The 22,035-nt window shown below is 36.1% G+C and overlaps 1 protein-coding gene across 3 annotated transcripts in view; it reads right to left on the bottom strand.

The window, feature by feature from the left end:
• Window positions 1–22,035, bottom strand: part of EPHA7 (EPH receptor A7) — a 142,251-nt gene that overhangs the window by 113,314 nt on the left and 6,902 nt on the right. For 2 of the 3 annotated variants that reach the window (XM_010707612.3, XM_010707611.3), the window contains exon 3: window positions 19,235–19,904. In XM_010707612.3, the coding sequence (XP_010705914.1) occupies window positions 19,235–19,904 (670 nt within the window). Of the gene's footprint in view, window positions 1–15,982; window positions 19,129–19,234; window positions 19,905–22,035 lie in introns of those variants that run through there. The other variant, XM_019613094.2, reaches the window with a different exon arrangement.

Genomic DNA, 22,035 nt, shown 5'->3' with positions numbered 1-22,035 from the left:
TTTTTTTGGCATGTGAAAGATACTTTTGAAAACTCTTACATAAAAAATAAAAACAGGAAGCATACCTTAGATTTTACTAAAGACAATCTCCCAGGCCCTTCAAGCAGTCAAGGTCAGGCCCCACCTCTATTTTTATGTATTTGACTTTATGAAACAAAGGCAAAGCCTTATGCAAAGAACATGTTGTGCAGACCAAGGATACCTGCATGATCCTGTGTCACCATCAGTGGCAGCTCCCAGCAGAGACACTGGCTATTTGCACAGCATTCAGATTGCACTTTGCTGTGGTATGCAAACCACTAAATGACATGCCTACCACAACAATGAAAAGTCCTGCTTTAAAGTTGCATTCACCTGCATCCACATTAGTCTGTGGGGTACGACTACAGTGTCACAACATCTATTACTTCACAAAAACACAAAACATTTACTCTGGAGAGCCAAAGACTAACTGTGTTTCTCAAGATGTTGCTTGCCAAGGTGCTCCCCACACTCCAAAAGAAAATGACCATGCTCTGGGCCCACCTCGGCCCTGCTGATAGCAAGGCTGAGTAGAAACTCCAGGCCTGAGAAACTGGGAAGGAGGACACAGACACAGCAGGAGGGAAGGGAAGAAAAGGAGCAAAGGCAGGGAGGACACAGAAATGCTGAGAAGTCCCTAGTACAGCAGCAGTGTTGTCTGACCCTCCACCCTCAAGCTTGGCCTCTTCCCCAGACTGTGCCCTTTGACTACATCTCTGTCTGCCCACCGCCCTTCCCCATCTTTGCTTCCCTCTCCTCCAGGCTTCCGTTTGAAAGCATTTGAAGCTGTTCAAGTATTTGTATATTTGGAGTAAATTGTATTATCAACTTTAAATAAAGAAAAGCCACGTGGACAATCTTGTTACTATACAAAACAGTAAAGTGGTATATTTAATTGAGATTTTTTTTCTTCACATGGTAAATTTTCTTTCTTGTAATATCACGTACTTCATTACTGGCAGGTTATTTACAGTACTCCAACCTGTTCAGCAAAATGGTATGTGGTTTAACTGTTCTCTTTGAGATGATTCTTTCTTAGTCAAATAATTCATTTTTTCTACTGATGACAGAAGATGAATCAGAACTGAATATTCTGTCTCCTCAGTCAATTGATTTTTTTTGTACTTTTTTTCCTCCAATATTATTTTTCTCAACACTTTTTCACTGTTTATTCTTTATTAGTATAAATCATCCGCAGATGTGCTAGAGATTTCGTAGTACAGCTTCAAAAATCTTTTGTAACAAACCTATTTTTTAGACCTAATCCCATTTTTCTCTTCCCTACTGATGCAACTGTCAAAGAAAATCACAGCTATGTTGACAATGCAATACAGAATGAACTTGGATCCATACAGAGTTTTTCTGTAGAGGCCCAGAGTCCAGAGGTGAAAATTACCCATTATTCTAAGCAACAAAACCAGCCCCAAAATGTGTTGTTGAAGTCCTCACTATCTGACAGATGAGATTAATCAGGAGCAGAATCAACCTAGCTCCAAGCAATACCATCAGATTCCCATCACCTGCCAGGTTTCCTCTATGAGAGCAGGCAGACACAGCATCACTGTCACTAGCAACACAGGTGTTGATACTGCCAGGCCTGTTCTTGCCTCCAGACAACAATCCAGCCAGAATCAGCCATTTCCCCACACCCCCGCAGCGCACAGCCAGAGGTCTCGCCACCGCCCTAATGAATCTTCCACTGACATTTAGTCCAAAGAATGCTTTGTTTTGTTCTGTTTTGTTTAAAACAAAAAAGCAAACAAACAGGAAAGTACATTAAACCAAACACTTTCAATTTACATTATTTTTGGATCACTTCTCCAGCAGCCTGCCCATGGAAAGCTAGCATTTTGTAAACTTTCAACTAAAACATGAGCAATGTTCAATACCAACAGGATGAAATGAGTCAATCTACCCATGGCTTAATTCACAAAGGCAAATTTCTCTTTCACGGTCTTGTCACAGAAATAGGAAATAAACCTCTGTATGTCAGAATCCATTTCTGATAGAGGAAAGGGCGAAACTGGGTCAGTTTGGTTGTTTTTTGGCATTCTACACTTTTCATATAATAGAACCTGACAACAAAAGACAAGCTATCAAAACTCAGCTAGAAATCAATGAATTTACAGCAGTATAGCAAAACCAAAACATGACTTAGAATCTGGTTGTTATTCAGAAGATTCTTATAGAAGAAATGGGCCTTTGTGAAGTCATGCTTAGCAGTCTTAGGGCTCGCTGGAAGCCCACTAAGGTGATGCATTGCTTTCAGAGTTTTTTGGTGCATTGATCTCCCTGTACTGCTCAGCCAGCAGTACTTCTGATGCTGCTTTCCTGTACTTCAGGAATTTTCTTCTAACTCAACATAATTTCAGAATGACTGTAGATTAAATATAGAACTGGTAAAAAAAATAAATAAATAACAACAAACAACCAGCAACAACAACAACAACAAAAGCATAAGCATCTCATTTAATATATCTGGACAAATTAGTCATATTAGGTACTCTACTAAAATTGGTCCAAACTGTAAGTAGCCTTTTAGTCATCTGAGCTGTATGACTGAGCCTTGATTTGTCACAGCCAGCACACAAATAACCAGAAACTAATAAATTACAGTGCTGTACTTCAAACAATATTAAATGCTGATTTCTGAAAATTTCATCCAGAAATATTAAGAATTTCATTTTTTTATTTTTTATCTGATGTGAGTTAATATCAAGCAAAAGCACACACATAAATTGAATTGACGAGCTGCTGTTCACGTAAATATGTTATTACAGGAAACGTTCACATTTTTAACAGATACAAATAGAAACAACTGTTGAGAAGAATACAATCAATAAAATAGTTTCCAAAAATCCTAAGACTGTTTATCTTAAGATCAGATCTGAGTGATTTCAATTAGATGCAGATCTGTGCTGGTATTTCTCATCTTTACCAGCTTGTCAGATAATTGCCTCCCAAGCAACTACGGTGATCAAGCATTCTCAGTTCAACCATTAACTCATTCTTTTACAACAGGAGATGAGGAAAAAAAAAAAAGAAGAAGAAGAAACCATTAGACTGAGTTCTTTTTCAAAAGGACAAGTATGGACTGCACCTTGAAAGGCGCTAACTACACTATATCCATCATTCAAACACATTTTATAAACCAACACTGCAGCATAATACAGAGTTTTTCGCTCTCTTCTGCTGTGCTATGCTCACAGAGGGAAAGATGTGGCTGTGTAAGTTCATTGCTGGATACAGCTGAAAATTTTGATTAATAATGACTACTCATCCTGCATCTGCACTGTATTACCATAATCCATTATGCTCATCTCTCATAAGGTAAGCACACGAGACAGAGTTTCAGCCTAGTTTACAAGAACAAAAACAAACCAAACCACTTTTCACCTTCTACGTGTGGTACATGCTTATGTGCTTCCTTGAATCAGAACCACAGGCTGCTGAGAAACACTACTGCGCCTTAGAAAGAGCCCTAGTGTGTCTCCCTAGAGTTACAACAGATGTTTGACACTGGCTTTGACACAAGAGGAGTGTTGATGCACTGTGTTTGCAAAAGTCTGTGGAAGGTTTGGGAGTCTATCTGGATGACACATGCTGTATAAATATACAGTTATCATCAGAGCACTTCTGTCAGATAAACTTCTGGCAAGGTGTAATCTATGAAAATCATTTAACTTTCTGTAATTAAAACAATATTACAATAATGATGTTATACCATGGCAAAATACTACTGGAAAGAGAAAAAAACCTTAACCATGGCTCGTAATAGGCCTTTCAAAATAAAAACCATATCCAGGAATATTATTTTTTTTACTGCTTGTGACAAGTTTTCCTTTCAAAAAGTTATGTAGCAAATAAGCACCATTCTTCATAGTGCTCTAAAAATGTCTGCATTGAACTATTTGAACTAATTATTCACTGTTTTATCAACATAAATAAAATTTGTTCATTGACCCATATATTTCTTATCTAAGTGAGCTGAGCTACTTCTCCCAGATCATTTAGTGCAGGTTAGTCAGGCTTTGTGAGCAGAGTATAATGAAATGCAAACTAAAACCATAACTATGTCAATTTAAGGTCAAAAAGGCCTATTTGTGGTTATTATGGAAATCAGTTTAAATGTGAGGTAGCTAAACAATGTGCCTTTGTGAACTAGCTCAGCAAAAAACCCCAAACAACCTGCCAACATCTGCTTTTTGAAGTGTCAGATAACATTATTTCCAGGATGACATCAAGGGCCTTCATTAGCTATGCATAAGGTCAGTGAATATTAACTTCATTTACACTTGGCTGAGAATTGGCTGGTGCCAACAATAGAGGTTTAGATCCTCTGCTGAGCAGGGTTAAAAACTGACAGAAAGCTGCCATTGAGGAAGATGGATGATGGTACTAGCTGACCCTATTCCTTCCCAAGTGTCACAGCTTCGGCCTCTTTTCTATCTCCACAACAAAAGGCCCTCTCTGAGCTTCCCAGTGGCCTTCAGCTTTATTGGTGCTAACAGGCCCAGACATTTTCATCGATTGGATTCTCTACCTCTTAAACAGAAGAGCTTGCCCTCCCTGGCTAGCCAAACCTTGGCACAGATGTCTTTTTTGTAATTGTTTCTCTGCTGTCTGTTGGGAAGGATGCGATCAGACAGGCGAACATCATGTCAACACAGAAAATGCTTCACCATTTATCTCAGTTTCCCAATGGCATTTTAAGGAAAGTGATATGCTGCTTGCCTGTAGGGTTTAACCCTTTGATAGCTGAAAGTGCTTATAAATGCAGAAAAAGAATTTGCTGTAATAAAATTCCAACATATTTTTCCTACACATAGTTCACAAACTATGAATTAGTTTCTTCAATTACAAACCATTTGAAATGCACATCTTTAAATGCATAGAAATCAGTTTAGCTGTTACTGTCTGTACCTCTATGTCAAATCCTTAAGGGGATTTTCAGTCAAGTTCAAAGTATGCATTTTATAACTCACACAGCTTTAATTGTTAATAATATAAACACCACGGAATGTTCAGACCATTTGAATTTAAGGCCACAAACTTAGTAAAAACCACAAAAATACAATCTAAACACAAAATGGATGAGAACATATCACATCCATGGAAGGGAAACAATCAGATATCTTTCAACATTTGAATGACAATGACTGGAAGAAAGAGATTAAAAAAAAACAACAGCTGTAGGGAATTCTTAGGGGTTGAAGAAAAACAAAACTGGTATTTTATCTGCTACTAGACATTACTGGCAAAAGAGTAATGAATTTAGCAAGCCAGTTCTTTGATCCAATACAATAATTCCTGTCTTTCAACATACACTATGGAAATATCTTGACTTTGAATCTAATTTATACTTTTTTCCTAGATTCTGGGCTGTACTGAATGTGCTCTGAGCCAGACAGTGCAAAGCCACCCTTAAAGGCAGTATTGCTATCCAGGGTGACTGGTATCCTACTGAGGTGCAATCCACAAGATTATAATGACCCTTGCTATGCCTAGCATAGTTCTATAGCCAGAGGTGAAGGGCATAGATTTAACACCCACATTAAAACTTAAAGCTTAATTACTTTCTCTAGCACAACTCTGAAAACTAAAATGCTGCATGTGAAAGATGATGTTAAAAATGAATGGGGGACACCAAAACCAGTATTTATTTTTTCTTTTTTTTAAATACAGATTTGGAGACAATACAAAAGGGGGTCACAAAAATGGAAACAAAAATATAGACCAGTCTAGCAATCCAGCCTATAGAAGCCTACTAGAGCACAAAATCTACCTTTCTCCTATAAAATAGTATGGAAGTTCAGATCCAATTATTTCAGTTTTCCAAAAATGTTTCTAAGAGAGGGGGAAAGCTGCACCTTTCTCAAACTAGTCATGTTCCAAAAATAAGTTAACATTGGTCATACAATCAGTTAAAAAAGAAAACCCAGTCACAATTTAGTCATAAAACCAAAAGATGTACTACGAAAAAAAAATGTGAAAGCAGTTGAGGAGATCTTTGAAAAAAAGTAATACTTAAATTTCTTGAGATGTTTATTGCAGCCTACATCAATATATAATAATGCAATTGTATGATTGTACACTACAATTCATGTTTTTTGGTGTTTTTTTTTTTTTTAACATTACTGGTAGGGATATTGCCACAGTAATGAGGAAAACACACATTTTTTATATTTGTAGTAACTCCTATTAAATAAACTGCTTTAAGCAAGGGCTGCAAGACTGGGTCTTTGCTTTTTGTGTTTATAACAGATGGTTATGACATGGGGCCAATTCCTATTTTTCTTACTCTCACTACTAGTCCCAAGGGACTAATTATTTTTTATTTTATTTTTATGAATAAAGCAAGCAAGATTTTACTCAAGGGAAAATAAGTGGTTTTGTAACAAAAACATTTGTAGTCCCCTTGTCCATTGGGTAAAAGCAGGGCGCTCTACCTCTTCAGTGTGCTATATCAGCCTCAAAGAAAGTGTTAAAGAACTCCAGTTCCAGGTACTTGGAAGAAGCAGAGAAAGAACTAGGACATAAATCTGAAATAATGACAGTACTCAACAGATTTCTCCAATATGCTTCAGAAACTACTATTGAGGATAGAGATTGGCAAGGGATCCCCAGCAGCACAGGACTTCCATCTGGGTTGGGTGAAACTACTGCATTTCTCAGAACAGACAGCTATGGAGGTTTTAAGGAGGAGACAGATCCATTTGCTAACTTATAGAGATGTGTAATACAGTACAGTACGAGTTTTCACTCACTATGGATAAGAAGAAGGCTCCGATCAGATGGTACTCCTGTTTTCCAGAACCTTATTGGACAATTGTCCAACTCTTTGCAGTTAAATCCAACTAGGATATATTTGTAGGCATATTCTGAGCACTAAAATGAAGTATGACAAAGAGAAATAAGTACTTCTGAAGAACGTGATACACTGAAGATGGACCACCTATGCAGGAAAGTATCAGCTCTATCTATGTGCTATACTGCCCATAAACTACCATACAATTTTACTCTAGCTAATTACCACTACAATTGTTTTTTGATCACATGTCCACCAAAAGAAGTTAAGAGGAACTGATACGCTTCTCCCACAGGGCACAGGCAAGCAAGTGCAGGGAAAGTGTAAATCATATGTGATGCACAAAGGGAATGCTTCATCCATCTTGAAAAAGAAGGAAACCATAAAACTAAGAAACTGGTCCTGTGCAGCAACAAAAAAAGGCTGTTACTAAAAAATTAGTCCAAAGTAGGAACAGGAAGAAATGCAGAGTGCCACGCAACCTTCTCATTAGCACCACTTTGGTCCCCGTGCTCATCACCACATTATAAGAACTTCTGCTGGCATTTCACTGCTTTCTCCCTCCTGACATTGTACAGGTTGCTTGTCAGAGTGCCAAAAGCTGGATCTTATTTCACTGAACATAAATACAGTACTGACTCAGGGACATGGAAACATCACATATGACTACAGATATTTAGAACTCTCTTTTGGAAAGATTGTAGAGACTTTAAGATCGAAAAGCCTCCTCTACTTTCGATATAAAGATTGGGATTCTCCTTCTCCTAAAGAATAAATTATATTAGTATACATTTAAGTACGAATAGCACTTTATAAAGCAGCATTCAAAAAAATTCTGTTTCAGTCTGAATGCTTACACACCTCAGCTACTCACTGCTAGAAACAGCAATTCTGCATTACCTGTATTTATAAGATTAAACTGGCTTCTTCTTAATTGACAACAATGGTGTAGAAAGCGAACGTTTATCTTACAAATCAGTAAATCTAGGGAGCATGAGAGGATATCCTCCATTTAGAAGAAAGGACAGCTCAAGCAAAAGATATGTTGTGCATGTGGAACAGATCTGTACTGTTTTTATGTGCTCAGATGACCTGAGCCGCCTGTTTGTGCATAGTCCCAGAACACATCCATCAATCAATGTCAACATTCTTCAAAAGACCGCTTCGATTGGCAACTGACAGTCAGTTATCTCCTGAATGTTAATTAATAGTGAATACCCTTGTCATTATTTAAATACACAAAATCACTTTAAATGGTGGAATCTAAAATGTGGCGTTTGCTCTCAGAGAACTTGGATCGTATTTTCCTTTAGTCCCGGCATAAAGGAAAGAGAAAAAGAATTTATCTGCATAAAGATTGAACATTATTTCCGTGATTTTTTTTTTTTAATAATCATTTCTACTTGTGTCATGCAATTTTGAATCTCATACCACCGTAAAAACAGCATATTTTAGAGTAATAGAGGAAGCCATGACTTTGTATCTTAACATATGACAGCAAAATTTTTAAGATATAAGATCAAAAATGGGAAATCATTGTCCCCTGCTCTATCACACTCATCCAGGAAAACGTGTATTATAGAAAAAAGCTATTTATTACCCTCATTTTTTAACATTATTCACTGGCAATTCCACTGACTAGACTTTTTTTTTTTAAATAATAGGCCAAATAGAGACTTATTTCAGTTGATAAACTAAAGCAGACAGACAAGAACACACACCATGAAGTCAAAGAATTGCCCCTTTTAATCAGAAAATGAAATGATATGCAACTAATGATAAGTGAAAATGAGCAGAAGAGAAAGTCACTGATCACAGATTTAATACTCTATATTCATAAGTAAGCACTGTGGGGCACAGTTTTCAACCCCGCTTATGATTTTAAGCACATTATACTTTCACATTTACCAGTAGCAGGCTGCAGATTAAATTTAGCTAAGACTTCCATAGGTGAGCTAATTAGGTGACAATGTAGAGCTTTGGGATTTGCTAAAACAATGCCATTTTCCTCCTAGCTATCATTTAGGGGGACTTAATCTTTGTTTCCTTTTCTAGCTAGTGAAACTGCACACATTCTCAAAGTTTTCCATTTGTCTGCATAAACACATACAGATAACACAAAATAATGCTACAATTATATGAAAATAATGTTATTTTTTTTCTGAAGAGAACATGTTTTCAATAAATAAAGTTGGACAAAAATGAAAACAACGAGTTAGCACTTATATTTATTTTAATCAATCAAGAAAGTAAATTGGTATTTTGAAACATGAGAAATCAAATATCTAAGATTAAATGCCTTTTTCCAGCAAGGAAACCATATCATGAGGCTGTTTCCATACAACAAAATAAAATAGGAATATCCCATCTTCCACAAGATCCCAATTAGAGTCTAAAATTATCTCCAGACAGCAATTCAGAAAGAAATAGCAAAGATGATCTAAGAATAATTCCATGCAATCTTTTCATTTTTGATTAGTTTTATTATTTAATATTTTAAGGCATACTAAAACTATAGTCTAAGAGGAAAAAGATTAATAACATCTGAATTTACTTTGACATATAAACAAATTACCCTCATAAGAAAATACACAATCATATCAACAATTTATATACATAAGTATATATATATAGATCATAACGAAAAAGACTGGAATCTATACCTCTATATGAATGGTTTCAAGTGCTAGACTACAGAGAGAGCAACAGTTTCAGCAGGGGTTATTAAAACCTTCTAACACTGACTGCATGTTGGTTAGTTGACATGCAGTATTTAAAGCAAGAGATCTCAGTTCAAATTCTGCTCAGCAAGAAAAATAATCGACCTAAGTTTGGAAAACTTGAGCTGAATGAGATCATGTAAACATGATCAGTGATCATAGCCACATGTTGCCCATTCAAACCACGTTCACAGACAGACTGGAGAACTTCTAATTTTTGAATGTGTAACTTATTTCAGCACCAACATAGCTAAGTTGTTTGGTACACAGATTTCCAAATCTTTAGGAATACAATAAACTTTTTGGTAGAATCCCAATTGCCAACATTCTTTAAGCACATTCATGGTAGCTAAGCAAGGGCTCCACAATTTTGGATTGGGATTTTAACTAGATTCTCAAAACCAACTGTGTGCTTCTGTGGACACAAATGGATCAATTCAAATAGGCAACACATAGACATCCATGAGACATATCAATTGTTCTCAAACTCTATCCATACAATGGTTTAGGGTAGGAAAAAAATCGTGCATTCAGGAAGTTGAAAGAATGCTGTGTTTACTGCTCCCAAGTGAAGCCCACTATTAATCTGAGAAAGAAAGATTTGGAGGATTGTAGGCGACAAACAGTTTTAACTTTTCAGATGGAGTGAATCAGATCAGCAATAAAAACTCCGGGCACCTACTGAGTTTTCCCTTTACCAGAAGTGGGTGAGAAAGTCTACACTCTGCCCCTCTCATACACAGGGCACTAGATCTCTATGAAGAAGTACGTGTACACTGTGCTCCAAGACTACAACAAAATTATTTGAGAAATATGGTCATTTGAGAAAAACAAGCTCTAACAAGTGTCAGAGGATACTTGGCAATTTAGCTGCATCATAAGGATATATCTATTAACCTGAAGGGAATATGCAATTGGTCATATGCATATTATATGAGGACACCGTATCAGTCACCTGACAAAAGTACGAGGTACGTGACCTAGGAAGGCTAGCATAGTTGAATTTAGTCTGTGTTCAATCTCCTGGAAAATCAGCACTAGTCATCTAGGCTGGTGGTATTTCACACTCACTCAACATAAGGAAATAATTTAACAGGTTATATCCATTAATTATGCTACAGTTTATACATCTCATGAACCATCTGCGGAATGTTCAAGTGCCATTTATATATGCTTCTCTGTACATATTTCTACCAACATAATGCCTACAGTTCAGAAAAACACTCCTAATCAAAAAATAATTTAAATGCATTTCATCAAATAAAGCTTTAGGTCTACGCATATGCTTGCAGCTACTTAGAACTTCAGCATTTTCCTCAGCGGAAAAATATTAACACGTGGTGTTATGCTGATGGAGTTGGTCGGATTCTTGCCATTCCTAGCACTGAATGAAGCCTAAGCCCACAGTTACACAGGTAGTTTTTTCTGTGTAAGGCTTTGCCTACTTAAAATACTGAAAAGCAGGAGCTCCATTTTGAGAGCACAGGTGCTAAAGCATGCTTATTTGTGGTAAGAGCTACTATCAAATATTTCTAGTTAACTAGTTCAAAAGTCACTAGTTAACCAGAAAACTAGGGCTCTAGATTCGGACTACCTTAACTTATTTCACAATTACAGCAGAAAATGATATCTTTTCTTCATTTATATATATTAAATACACTGTGAAATAATTATAATTACATTTCTTGATCACATATTTCCTTTTTATCAATCAGTCACACATCTGAGCTATGTCAAGTGTCATAAAATACTAAATAATTGATGCTAGACTTATTAGAAAGATGCTTGATATCACTATTGCAAGAAAGCTGCATTTTAATAATCACATGCATCTAATTTAAACCATAAAAATTAAGAAGTATCAATTTACCTACGGTAGGAAAATCCTCATGTTTCTTACAGATGCAAGTAACTTTATCCTCTTCAAGATAGCTTTATGTAGCTGATTGGACTTGCTATCTATGTATGTACAGAGATTGACAGGAGAGGGACTCTAGAACTATAATAAACTAATTCTGATCTCTCTTTATACCAGGTGCCCTTTTTTACTCTGAATTATAAATTACATTCATATTAAGTCAAATTGCCTAAAATGTACGTAGCTTCTAAAAGATATTTTTCCTAAAAGAATTTTTTTTTTATTGAAAGAGAAAAATGGAAGTAAAGAAAAAGGTGTTAAATACTGAACAGCTAATTTTCAATATGCTGATTAGATTTTATTAACACATTCAATAATGAGACTTAATACAGTCAGAAATAGTCACCAGTGCAAAAGTGCATAAGAATACTCCCTTACTAAAGACATTCAAAAACACTGGACATACTGTGGATATGTCTGGGAACAAGAAAATAAATATGAGATTCCAATAGAAAATAGGTAACTTCTGCTGTCAACTACTAGTTACGGTACTATTCTCTTTCAAATACTCCCTACCTTTTTATTAACATGAAGAACAATCGAACTCATGGAGATGAGCAAAGAGAAGAATAAGAATTGGTCAGGGATAAAAGCTTTTGTAAGTAAGTGGAAGATATTTCATAAAATTTAAATGTTTTAAATGTCTTAAATATATTTGCTATTGCTGCTGTTTTCTCAATAAGGCAATGTAATAGAAGGAATTAGAAATCTCATTCTGTAAGAAGTCACTTTTCATGAAATTAAACAGTGAACTGACTTTTTTTCATTGCTTCACACCACAACACACTGTGAATGCTTATAGTAGAAAACATACATATTTTTACTGTCTTCTAAACCATGCTGCATTTTCAATTAGCTCCATGAACAGAATTTTTAAACTCATTTAAGAAAGGCTATTAAAAACTGTTTTATTCTTAACTTCGTTAGAACCTTAATGTTTTATTAAAAAAAAAAAAACAACACAGAATTTATAGCATTTCTACAATGAAAAAAAGACATAAAATGTGAGATTTACAAAAGTGAATCCACACAGAAAGATCCACTTATCCATTTTGTCTTTGAAATTAATATCTGAAAACGTTTTGTTTTCAATTTAAAAAGTGTTAGTCTATAAACTTTTGCTAGCTTATTGTTTTTAATAACTCAGTTGGCATTCCAGACAGAACTGTACAGATCACTGTACAGTGAAAACACTGAGATTAAACGCTGGGAAGCCAACAATCAACAATTAGTTTTTACACTGTAGTTGAAGTGCTAATAAGGGTGATAGTAGATGAAAACCCACATAAAAGGAAAATAAGATACTATCTCTCTAGAACCCTAAGTAAAACCAGACAGTCTCAAGGATTTAATCCTGCTTACTATATAAAAAATGCTGCTGTGAGACTTAACATTTTCACGAGAAAGGAGGGAGTTTGGGATCCAGCAAAATTCAAAAGCTAATCATTTTGTACAAATTATTTACATTTATTTCAACTTCAGTATCATATTATGCATAGACCTCCGTGTTTGCATAGACTTCTCTAATAAGAACTTCAACTTCACTCCTTTGCTCAAGCCTCTTTGTTTTCAGACAATATCTACTGTGAACTGCACAGTTTGCCTGAACTACTTTGTCAGCATTTTACCATCTGTATAATAGATGTCTTATAAATGCATATAGCAGATTAATTAAACATTTATTTACATGCTCCCACTTTTCTCTGATCAGTTTTCCATTATATTATCTCTGCTTTTGACTTCTCAATATTCTACTGATCCTCACTTTTTCTTCAGCACCTTCTTGGTTATTGTTTGTTTTTGCCTTGCTTAAAAAAATAACATGAAGGAATGGATGTACATGAGATACAGCCTAACCAGGTTTGTGTGTTTCACTTGTGACATTTAGACTTAGAAATGAAAGAACGTTTAAATTTCATTTAAATTCTCTGGCTTAATTCCCAGAGATCAACAGAAATTGTGGTAGAAAAAAAAAGAGAAAAACAAAACACAATTTCCAAGCAAATCAGTGGCTTTTTCACCTAGGAAAGCCTCTACTATTTTAAACGAATAACAAAGCTACCACTTAATTACTGCAACTTTTCACAAAAGATTTCTGAGAAGAGTTTGCTGCAAAAGCAGGATGTATGGTTTTCGACAACAGATTTGTCACCAAGATGTTCCAGCTTTAACCACCAGCTAATGCTTCATTTAGAACAAAGAGAAGATCTAGACTTTATAGCTGAGGAGTTAACGGCCCAGCTGTTGAGAAACCAGAGCTAATTCAGCAGTGGGATCCCAAATCTGTAAAGACAGCTTTAGTGTTTCCTCTGTAACTAAAGGAGAAGCTATTAAGGTTCCGTTTCATTGCTGTTTTTTCAAGATTTGTGCTCACTAGTGAATCTGATGGGGAAAAAAAAAAGTATAACACATTCGGTTTACAAAACCGATACTCAAAGCTCTGGCAAAATGCAAATATAAAATTAATTCCCAGAGACAACAAAATTTGGGAAGAAGAAGAGAGATGAGAAGAGAGCTCTACATTCAATGTCATACAACAATTTTGCTTCTTCTGGGCTCCTGATAAGCCCATCTGCATACAGTATTTCACTCCTGTCAGTTCTCCTGGAGCAAACCAGCTAGTCCATGGAAACCTAATCAGCCAGCATCTCTGCGGTCTATTCATTTGGATTTATTTAATGTCATCACCGATGATACCGATGAGAACTAACCAGTTTCAACTGTCTCTACAGTACGGTTCTTGTTCATTTCAACTTAACACCACCTTACACCTCACGTATGTTCACATCATAGTCCAGAAAGGCTGCTTGTTGATCCAATGTGAAAGAAATCAAGACACTTAACTGTCTAGAAACTCCAAACGAGGACTGAAGTAAAGATCATAGCTCTATCTTTAACAGTAAAAACTACTCTGTACTCCTGATCATCTAGCCTGAAGGTCTTACCTTCACCTTATGTTCTATTTTTCTAACTCTTGCTAGAATTTGCTGGAAAGATATTTAACATGATGGTTTTTTTAAAAAATTCAGTAGTTTCTATGTGGAGTGTCAGGGATCTGATACCTGATCACAGTGACATTTGTTTCAAAAGGACAGAAAAACTACTTGATATCTTAGGAGAGAGAAAGAAAGGAGGTAGACATTCTCCCTCTGAACTTTCATTAGCTCTAGAGAAAATGGCAAAACTGTCAGAAATGTCCTCATGCTTTACTCTGGTTCAATTTGCTGTGAGTATTTACATTATCTTCCCAAGAGTAACTTTGGAGGCAAATGGAAACAAGGTAACACTTCTTCAAGATAGAGTCTTGATAGAAAACATCTTCAGCAGCATGCATTGTACCATTTTGTCACTTCTCCAGGAAGCGAAACAGAAACGGTAGCAACAGGAACGTCTAAAAAGGCTACTTAATTAGCAAATTACAGGTTTTGGGACACACCACCTGGGCCTAATGGTGCAACCCACGCTTTTCAGAAGCATGGTAACCCTTATTTTAATAACTCATTCACATCCACCCATAAATTCATTGCCTTCTCCTAGCAAACACGTGGAACATCAACTCCTGAATATTAAAAGGGAAAAAATGAAAAACAACTATATACATACACATTAAAAAGTCAACAACCCAACAATAACAAAAAACACCACTTTACCATAAATATGACAAACAGATGCCAAAAAAGAATTTGCCTTATGTTATCAAATAATATTTCACAAAGCCTAAAGATAAAAGTCTGTCCCAAAAAGAAAAAAAAACAAGGAATAGATGGAGCTTTTAGTCTGGCTCAATGTACAGTACAAAGTACAAAGTTTGGAAAGAAAGGTCTGTAGCTTCATTTTTATGTCATGAAGAAGAATGTGCAAGTAGCTATAATCTCCTCCCTATTTGAGGGGGCACTAAACAACTAAAGAGGGGGCACTAAAACAACTGTTAATGTTGTTTTAGTATTATAAGATGTTTAATAGTAAAATTTACACTTTGGCTTTGCCTCAAATTCTGTGTTTTTGGACTTGGCTCTAAATCATCTATGTAATTTCTCACTTCAGTCATATTAAGAGATGCTTCTTACCTTCTGAAATATAACTCTACTGCTCCGATTGAGTAAATATAATTCTCCCATTCCACACAACTAACATGAAACAGATGAAAATTGCGTTATACTAGGAGTTCTCAAAGAATCATTTTCTCATTCACATACCAATCACTGATATCAGTGTGGTCCTTATATGTGCAACACTTTGACTGGACAACACTGTGAGAAAGAAACCAAAGTTACATCCATTGGGAGTCTACTACAGACAGATAAAATTGCATTGCATTTGGGTGGGGGTTTTTTCTTTGTTTTGTTTTTTCTTTGTTTTGTTTTTTCTTTGTTTTGTTTTTTCTTTGTTTTGTTTTTTCTTTGTTTTGTTTTTTCTTTGTTTTGTTTTTTCTTTGTTTTGTTTTTTCTTTGTTTTGTTTTTTCTTTGTTTTGTTTTTTCTTTGTTTTGTTTTTTCTTTTGTTTTGTTTTTTCTTTGTTTGTTTTTTCTTTGTTTTGTTTTTTCTTTGTTTTGTTTTTTCTTTGTTTTGTTTCTTGATGGAGCAGACACAGTGGGTGATGTTGGAAGATTTGCTAAGTACCTTTCAAGTATGTTTGCTAGGTTCTTCTCAGTACAGTCCTCTACAATGTAAAATCTCTATACCTCAGTATAGTTCCAAATACTAGCAGACACGATCAACTCTGAGGAGACAGTATCCTTGTATGTAAGCAAAAACCAACTGCAATGCAAAGTTCATACTATTATCTAGTTTTCTCATGCTTTCTACAACAAGCTTTAAGATTTTGCCTTACATGAACACTGTGAGCTGTATGGAGTTAAACTCTCCTTTTTGTATGTGTTATTACAATAGATCACTGAGATGATATGGAATTCTAAGCGCATCAATAGCGAGAAGTAATCAGTGTACATCTGAAAAAGATATTAATTCAGCTTAGAAGATTGAACATTGAAGAATGAATAAATGGAAGTTTGGTGTCTAGCTGGTGCATTTCACCACTCATGATTGCTTCCTTTCTCATTCTTCCAGACTCTGCCAGTTACTTGCATTCAGTGCAACAAAAACAACAAAAAAAATAAGGGTTCTGGCAGCACATCCAGTGCAGAATTAGTATAAATCAAAAGGCAATTGTTTTAGTATCTGAATTCGAGAAATTTCACATACAGAAGAAAAGCTGTATGCAAAAGGATTGCATTCTTCAATCACAGTCAGCCAATCAAGCCAGTATAACACAAATGAAAATCCCCACTGAGTTACAGGTTGAAGAGCTATTGGAACTACAATGTGGCCATCTACTCCTATCTTTGCTACAATGCAGACAGATAAGGCATTATTCTGTATCTTTAAAAGGCCTTCCTATTGTGTTAAATTAATTCAGGTGAGCTACAGTAAGCGTGAGAGAGGAATCACAGACTTCAGCCAGTCCTGACAGAGCACAATGCTTTCTACCACGAGTAGTCCCAAAGAAGTCACACAGCATGCCAGGTACAAAGTATTTGCAGAAGTGAGCCCTCAGACAAGGCTATAAAAGCTCTGGGTTAAGGAAGCACACATCGACTTGCCTCTGCTTGATCTGTTACACAGCTTGACAGTAACAGATAGCCAGTTGCATTAGTGTCAATGTTCAGATAAGTTTCCCTCAATATCTGTCACAAAAAAACAGACGCTGTATCAGTGTGCCAGCTGTATTATCGGTCACTACATAGTTGATCATATTTAATAACATCCTCAAGCACAGACATGGCTAACAAGCATTACAGACTGCAATTACTATTGTGAGCCACAGTCACTCAGATCAGCCTGACTTCGTGCTGCCAGCAGCACACATTTGGTGAGCGGCTGCCTCCCACCTTTTCTCTCTCAAATACATTAACTTGCCTCAATATGGAGCCAGAGTTTGTTTTCAAATTCTTAATAGGACCACTGAAAGAAAAGAAAAAAATACTATAAATGATCCTCTGGACTGCTTCCAGTATAGCGTATTCTCTTAGCAATTGCCTTGGAAGCAAGCCAACAGTGAGAAGTGTTCTTGCAAATGAGCACACTGCTATACTCAAGTACAAGTTATCATTTAATTCTTTTGTCAACATCACTGTGGTTAGAAATTAAGAAGCTTGTTTAATAAATAAGTTACTTGAATTCCAGTTACCAAACACTTACTTTCCTCTCTCTATCCCCACCACCACCTCTCACCCATCTCAGCCACTACCCAGTATATATATTGCCTCTTTATTTGGATACTTTCCCTTCTCTGTTTAAAGAGAAATAAAATTAGTGTATTCATTACATCAACCATGACTAGGTCTGCAATCAAGAAAAAAAAAAAAAGATTCAGTCACTCCAAAGAAATATTTGATAGACTCAGTACAGTTTTCAATGAGATACATTGGTTAATATTTTTAACAGAGCCTTAATACAGTCTGCTGAGTGGTTTTGTGGGGACAGTTTTTCACATCACTATTATTCCTAATGAGATCACCCTCTTCAGTGTATAAGCCCTCATCCTTTCCCAACATAACAATGAAAGATTTGTGAGAGGCTACAAAGGCCCCAGATCAACTTCACCTTGTATAGAATTTCCTACTAAAAAACTCATCAGGAACGCAATAGTTTTTTTTCCCTGACAACAGCTTGTTAATAATAAGCACATTTACTTTCCTTTAGGGTGACCCTAATCCTCTACAGGATTTGAAGTCCTTACATGGACATCTCAAGTTTAGTGACTGCAGCCAGGTTTGGTTTTGAAATTCCATAGATTTTTCTTTTTCATAGGTTTGGGAGTGTATGTGGGCGTGGTGAACTTGCATGCAACATTTCTCACTAACATGCCTCTTACAATAAAAATGTGACCATAAATAGCTTGTGTGATCTTATGATAAGAATTATATATTGTCATAAATATTTAAAAAATTATATCAGTCTTTAAACAAACTGTCTTGATTTTATTGTAAGCAGTACAAGAGACAGTAAAATATCCTTTCCTAAGCAGAAACTTCTTATGCATGTAGACCCACTGACAGCTACATTAAGGGTAAGTATTTTTCTAAGAATCTGTGTAACTAAATCAGTCTTAATTAGAAAGTACAGCTCAATAGTCTCTGATTTACTAGTATTTCAGACTATTCACCATGATCCCCTGGAAAGCAAAAAGTTCCAAGTTAGTTTTATGCAAAATGATACTGCAGAGAGGGAAACATACTTCAATCTGGAAACATGATAATCTGTTTGAAAGATCTAAAACAATACTTTTGTGTCTAAATTTGTAAGCACTTACAACGCAAACCTCCAAAGCAGATTTTATTGTGTGTATATTCTTCCCATTACTAACCACACTTCATTCTACATTTATTTTCTCAGTTTCAATTTCCTTATAATTGTCACAGGCCATATGAAAGAACAAGGTGTTTAATTGCTCAGAGATTATTAATACAAAGTTCTGTACCAGTGAGTACAAGGAATGTCACCTTAAACTGTTGAAAATTTTTGTCCTGAATCTATATTTAAAAACTTGTATGAGGCATAACTGTAAACAAAAATGAAGTAAAATGCAGCACACAAGCACCAATTTCCATACCCAGAAGTGACTGCTTCAGACTGGCCATTAGGAAGATACAGACTGAGGATCTGAAATTTTAACAGCAGACTGATGATGTATTTCTGTTGCAGAGAAATAACAAAATGGTGCAATATAATCTGTACTGCTCACTATAAAAGCTGTATGTCTACTTACGTTCACAGGTGTCTCCTTTCTGCTGATATCCTGCTTTGCAGATACACTTTCCAATAGGCACTAGCCATTCTCCCTCTGCGCTACAGTGCATCTTCGGAGAGTTCTCAGCTTCCTCCTCTGCACTGCTGACACAAGTTCCTCGTACTTCAACTAAAGAGGAAAACTCTGAGCCAGTCACTGTGTCAGGAAAAATAGCTAAGTTCTCAATGATGGACCAGCACTTCTTGTAGTAGACTTTCACAGAGACCAAAGCAATGCAGGCCCCTACATCCTGAAATGCAAGATAGAATCCTTTTTTGGACAAAGGTCCAATTTCTCTCACCTCTGTGTTAAGTTTCATTTTTCTCTCCCCCAGATCACCCTGGGTAAAACTTTCATCTGCTGCAATAGTGTCTATTTTTACATATTGATTTTCTCTGATATTCCTGCCAGTATCGTAGTCTGTTTCATAATAATACAAGTTAAAAGTTTCTTTACAAGTCCCCAGAACTCCAGGAAGACTGTTACAATCCCTCAGAGTGAATTTCAGTTCTACAAAAATCCTTTGTGCATTGCTTTTCGCAATCCAGTTAGTCCGAAGCCAGTTGTTTTGGTTCGATTCCATGACCTGGCATACCTGGTATGTTCGTATAGGAGTGTAGTTTTCATCCAGTCCACTAATTTCTTCCCACTAAAACAATAAAAAACAGTTAGTAACATAAAACAAGGATGCCGCCAAATGTAACTATTGTGTATTTGAAAAAGTGTCACGCAACTTAAGTCCTACTCCTTTTTAACAGTAAGACAACATAAAAAATAGGCTATTATTACAATATCCTTAAGTACGCAAGTGAAGAAAATGTAATACAAGATCTCCCTCCATCTATTCCTACGTATAAATAACCTTCAAAAATTATACTCACGTCTAAGAATCAATTCCAAGGGAGAGCCTATTATAGTGAATCTGCTTTAGTGGAGGTGTGGACTAGACAATTTCCAGAGATCCTTAACAACTCCTACAGCTCTGTGATTCTGTGAAGCTTCAGGAAAGGCAATCTGCTCAGCATATCAAGCTCTAACTCCTCACTGGATTCTCCCACATTTCACTAAGGTCATAAGCAAAGACTAAAAAGTAGCTCCATTTCCAGAGAAATGTATAACCAGAGAAGTCTTAGGAACTCAAACTGCTTAGGGTTACAGCCTTTCTGTATAAAACACCGAGTGGACCTTTCTGGTGTACAAAAAGCAGAAGGCTCCTGAAACTTATCAGGTATACAATTTTCAATCCGATACAATGAAAGTGGCATGAGAAGAAAACAAGAAAATTGACAGAATTAAAAATCTAGAGGTGAGAAAACACCTTGGCAGTCCCCTTTTTGTTCACTCCATGTTCTGTTCTATTCAGAAACCAGCACATGTAAGCAGATGCTCCTCACCTCACTTTTTTCAGTGGCTGCATCCATGTTAAAAGAAATGAACTTCGGTTGACTGGGTTTTCAAATGAACCATGAGATTAAATACTCAATTAAGAACAACCCACATGATTGAAAGTTTACTGGTTCAAAGCTTGGGTTTTGTTGTTATTCCCTCTTAGGATAAGAATTGTGAAACAAACCAGTAAGTGTGTAACAGATCTGCAGTCTTTAACAGAGTTCGGTTACTTTGGAATGTGCACCTCCAGCAATGGTAAACCCACTGAAATCAAGCAGGTAAATTTGCACAGGTACATCCAAAACAATATCCATCTCTCACCTCTTTTCATAACACTTTTCTTATAACATTTAACATACTGCAGAAACTGCAGCTGTAATAAATTAGGGTTTTTTTTTAACTATCCTCACCCGATGATACAGGCAACCATGACTTCTTATGGCATTTAGCCCTCTGGCCCTGTGTCAATAATGCACTTAAGCTCACGCTTAAGATCAATGACACTACTTATGAGCTTAATAGTAAGCATGTGCTTAAGTGTTCTGTGGGACTAGAATGCTTGGCACCTCTGCAGGATGGAGCACCCCTTGACATTCCTCACACTGGTAACCAAGCATGAAAGGTTGGTTTTCCAGACTGATTTCCCAAACTAGAAACCATGCAGTATACAGTACTTTGCAAGCTTATTAGACAGCAAATGAGATCATTTTAATGTTGTTCTAATGCTCCAAGAAAAAGCAGATGTGGCTGACTTGATGCTGGAAGTTACCACCACAGAATGTATCATGGCTATAGATGCTGAAATGCACAGAAGTTGTAAATATCAAAGTGCATTTCAAAGACCTATAATTACTAAAGACATGGTACATACGGTATTATAAATTTATACATGCGGTATTAAATATTGAAATATTAAAAAGTCATGAAGTTAACTGCACTGATTGCATATGGAACTCTATTCATTTCAGAACAGAAAAAAGTCCATCATTACATTAGATTTATTAGATTTGAATGAGTAATACTTTTCTCCCTCTAAGAACTAACAAAGGAAGGGAAAAAATGGAGATTGGGGCAACTGGCACTGTCACTTAAGAATTAACAATCCAAACAAAATAAAAACAAGCAAAAAAACTCCATATCAATCCAAATGTGACAAAAAAAGATACAAAGCCTAAAGGTTACTGATTTTTATAATCTCAATTGCACATTAGATGATGTTCTCCTTCAAGGCACCAAGCCAGATTCTGGACATTCCAGTTAGAGAAAGCATTGTATTTGTTAAGCGTGAGCAGCACAAGCTCAACATGGTATAGAATTTGGCAGCAGATTCTGAGCTTTGATGGGGTCCTGCCACATAAAAACAAACAAAAAACAACACCAAAGCAAAGCAA

The sequence above is a fragment of the Meleagris gallopavo genome, chromosome 2 (genome assembly GCF_000146605.3).
Source record: "Meleagris gallopavo isolate NT-WF06-2002-E0010 breed Aviagen turkey brand Nicholas breeding stock chromosome 2, Turkey_5.1, whole genome shotgun sequence".
NCBI classification, from domain to species: Eukaryota; Metazoa; Chordata; class Aves; order Galliformes; family Phasianidae; genus Meleagris; species Meleagris gallopavo.
Note: the sequence above shows the minus strand (reverse complement) of the source record. Positions and strands in the feature narration are given on the sequence as shown.